General features: G+C 51.1%; 1 protein-coding gene across 1 annotated transcript; it reads right to left on the bottom strand.

Moving 5' to 3' along the window:
- Nucleotides 1–392: 392 nt before the first annotated feature.
- MCM2 (minichromosome maintenance complex component 2) lies at nucleotides 393–3867 on the bottom strand (the record flags this gene model as incomplete). The annotated part of the gene is made up of 5 exons (XM_010132605.1): nucleotides 393–600; nucleotides 887–1106; nucleotides 2127–2390; nucleotides 3017–3192; nucleotides 3680–3867. Coding segments are annotated over 5 exons (1056 nt in total), but the record flags the coding sequence as incomplete, so codon positions are not given.
- Nucleotides 3868–4082: the final 215 nt, after the last annotated feature.

The raw sequence follows: 4082 nt of genomic DNA on the forward strand, positions 1-4082 counted from the left end.
ATCTGGAGACACACCATCCATAACGCCGCTGTCTCCTTTGAGAGCACACGTACAATCAGTCTCGAAGAGAAAAGACAGCGCAGAAAGAACCGTGCCTCGACTGTACCACCCAAGGAGACCTTCCGCTGTGCTTTTTGCGACCGGACTTGCCTGTCCAGCATTGGCCTTTTCAGCCACCAGTGCACTTGCAGTAAGCGTGGGGAAAGCCATTCCCTAATCTTTGTCTGTGAAGCCAAGCCGTGATGATGATGATGATCTCCACAGACCACTGGATAAAGCAGTAGACCCCACTCGTTGCAACAAGCCTCTTGGGAGAACCAAGACCAGGCTATGAGGAACAGGCAGTGCAGCAGCCTGGGCAGGACCAGTAGACAGGCAAGCACATCTCTTACCTCTTCCATGTTGATTTCAAAGGGGCCAAGAGACTGACACTCTGGACAGGAACCAGGTTTCACCTCCTGGTTCTGGGTCTGGAAAAAGGGTCCCAGGATGAAGCTGCACTTGCTGCAGTTGTATTTGACCATGCTGAGCTGAGGCAGGATCCCCGTGCAACTTGTCACCACTCCGCTGGTGCGGATCAACTGATTCAAGTGCAGTTGCCTGAGGAAAGACAAGAGATGCTGGATGCCTGCAGAGCACAGAAGGCAGAACACCCTACAGAAATATTCTCGCTACAAGATGCAACTCCCAAAGGCCTAGCAAGAAACAGTTATCAGTAGGAGTTTTCTTGCAGAGTTTGTCCTTTGGGGACAATGAAAATTCATCCTTAATCTGACTTTTTTCTGTAGTAAGTTCAGTCACCCTGTTGGACTTATCCAGAGCTTTAGCTTGCAGACTACTTCTCCTGAGCATCCCAAAGCCTGACGTAGGCAGTTCTGCTGCTTACCTGAGCGACCGCAACTCTTCCACAAGAGGGAGGTGGGAGATACGGACATGGATCTCCTGAGCAATACGGTCATATTTGGGGTACATGGCCAGCACCACTTCCTTGGCTGCTTCATCAAAGATCTTCAGCATTTCTGCTGGGGCCTCAGGCAGAAAGTAGGCAAGGACATGTTCCTGGGCTGCCAGGTCCTCGTAGTTGACCACCAGACTCTCTCTGTTCTCTGAAGAAAAAGATGGGGTGAATTGTATTTTCAACCTGCTCACTCCTCAAGGAGTCTGCAAAAGATAGCCAGAACAGACACGCCTGCATCCTGCAGTTTACAGACGTCTGCATCTTCCCTGGGAAATATTTAGAGGCCAACAATTTTAAAATGGGTGGAACACTCTTTTTAACTTATTTCTCTGACAAACTCTTCATCAGTTCAAAACTTGTGACTGTTTCTCTCCAGTTCAGCACAAATACTTCCAGGCTCAGTGATCCTGAGACTCAAAAGCCTCAGCCCAACACACAACTGTCCCACAGATCTCCAGAAAACACAAGTTAATAGCTGAAGCAACTATACTGAATGGCTGGCCAAAACCTTCCTTGTCCTTTGTTCCTGGAAAAGGACAAGACAAATGCCTTTTACTTCCTGGCTGTGTAACACTGACCCTGATCCACTACTCGAGCTTCTGAAGCTTCTCTCTCAATACAAAGAAGAAATACGAAAACTGCAGTCACACGAGCTGTTCTTGGACGTGGCAATTTCTGCTGTTAAAATTTATCAGTGACAGCCTTAGTGACTGCTCCTTCTGGCAGTGCCTACTCAGCATACAAGGCTGCAACACTGACATGGTTTTCAAAGTCACAAGGTCTGTTTGTGTCCCCTTGCTGGATAATCCAGTTTCCAGTGTGAGAAAGTAACTGGCACAGACAGCAAGCAATTGTTGTCTCTCTTAGACCGCAAGCTTGCAGACCACTGTCTGCTGCCCCACATATTCTTTTGATAGCATCTCTACCAGATGAATATTAATGAGGAGGAGACACCAGGGGCCTTCTAATTAGTCAGGCAGAATCAAAGAACACAGCAGACATGTTTCCATTATTCTTTTATATCCATCAGGATCCAAGTTTCTTAAAGTGCTGACTCAATGTTTGGGACAAACAGGGCAGGCACTAAAAATCCACCTATGAACCTGGTGACTGCAAAGTACCTGTGACCCAAATAAAGAGGAGAGAGCCACTAATCACCCAGCCCTACCTTTGCACATGTCACTGATCCTCTCCTTGAAGACATTGTGCCCACGGTCGTCCACATGGGTCTTCAAGAAATTCTTGAAGCGGTGGTAGATTTCAAGCCGGGGAGCTGCCATGGAAACCCACTCCCTCACTGAATGCCCTTTCATGTCTTCCAGATTCTCAATGCTCTCAATCATGTCTTCATCTTCTTCTTCCATGCCATCGGCAGCCCGTTCCGCCAGTCGCCTCTTCCGTGAAGGACGGTCTTCATCTTCATCGTCACTATCTAAGGGCCAGGAGGAAAAATTGTTAAGGAGTTGGTATTCCTGTTCCCACTCTTTGATTAGTCATGTTGGACTCCATGGCTGTGGAAGCAAAAGAGGTCGGAGCCTGGGATACAATCCAAAAATCATTCCGGGCTCCTACATCTTCCACAAAGCAGATGAAGAGTTCATGGGGGGAATAAAAAGATTTGTATGCAACAGCACACAGTCATGTCCATTAATGCACTGAGCGGGGAAGACCAAGGAATGGGCTTCCAAGTGCATCACAGGCCCTCCCATCTAGCCCACGGAAGTCTTTATAGGAACACCAACAAAGTCCACAGCATATGCTCGGTAGAACCCCAAACCCATGATACAGACCCAGGATCCTGACTTTGTTTCAGCAGCGAACATGCAACCAGAAGAACACACCAAATGAGCTTCTAGGAATCCCAAATCCAAGGGATCATGCACTGCGGAGTCCAACCAAGCCCACAGCCAGAGATTTCACTAAGAGCTCAAAAACAGGGCAGCTCCAGGGACCTTCCTCCTACTCTGAAGGTGAGAGTCCAGCTTCCCAACAAGGGCCAGATGACAGTCAACCACACAAGAATCAGCAACCCCCTTGGTACAGATCACCTGCACCTACCGTAAAGCAGCCCCCTCCTCATGCGGCCCATGCCCTGCTCCAGCTCACGGTCTCGCTGCCTCATTACTCGCTCTGCAGCTTCCCGCTGGCTGGCGGTGAGCTCCTCCACATCTTCATCGTCCAAGGCCAGGCCCTCTGCTTCATAGACATCCAGCTCGGGGATGGGGCGGTAGTCCCTAGCGCACACACAGAGCATTGAATCAGGCCAGGCTCCAGAAAGCGTTTCTCCAGCCCTCCTCTGCTACTGCTGGGTAGGTGTCAGGACAGTCGCTCTGCAGCAAGACTGAAGGTGTTGAGCTGGAAAGCTCTTCACAACAGAAGATGTTCTGTACAATGTCCTCTGTACAAGTACAAAGGGCTCCAGCACCATGGTTATCAACACTAGCATTCAAGCTTTTGTACTCTGAAGTTCACCAGCCTACTGGCAGACCTGGCTGGGTAAAGAAATGTTAAAATCCACACTTGAAGAAGCAAAGGGCTGGGCTGGATGCACATCATGCAACCAGGGAGATCCTGGTTTACCTACACTGGATCACGACAGCACTTGGCTCCCAGATGACAATTTGATCAGTTCTCCGACTCAAAGGAGACTGACCTCCCATTAGCAAAACCCCAGCCCAAACCGAACCTCCCCCAGAAGCTGGCTCTTGCCGGTGTCCTTACCTTTCCATCCCTTCCCCGATGAGCTCTTCTCCTTCTTCCTCCTCTTCGGGGAGCCCCTCGGTTCCCAAGAGCCCTTCGGACTCATCCTCGAAGGGAGGCAGGTCCCGGCCGGGGCTGGACGTGAAGGCATCGCCCCGGCGTGAGCTGCGCACGGGGCTGGTGGCCGCTGCCTGAGACTCGGAGGAGTCCTGCAAGGACGGGAGGGACAGGGTGAGGGGTGGGGGCACCCTCCTCCCCGGCACCGGGCCGTGCGGGGAGAGAGCAGTCAGTGCTTCCAGGAGCCTCTGCAACGGGGCCGGCGGTCAGAAGGGGCCACGGACCATCGATGAGTCCTCTGCCCCGATGGGGGAAGACTGAAATAATGACCCCTCCTCGCAAACGAGAACGGAAATGCGCGGGAGAG

Source organism: Buceros rhinoceros, unplaced genomic scaffold, assembly GCF_000710305.1.
Source record: "Buceros rhinoceros silvestris isolate BGI_N320 unplaced genomic scaffold, ASM71030v1 scaffold29933, whole genome shotgun sequence".
NCBI lineage: Eukaryota > Metazoa > Chordata > Aves > Bucerotiformes > Bucerotidae > Buceros > Buceros rhinoceros.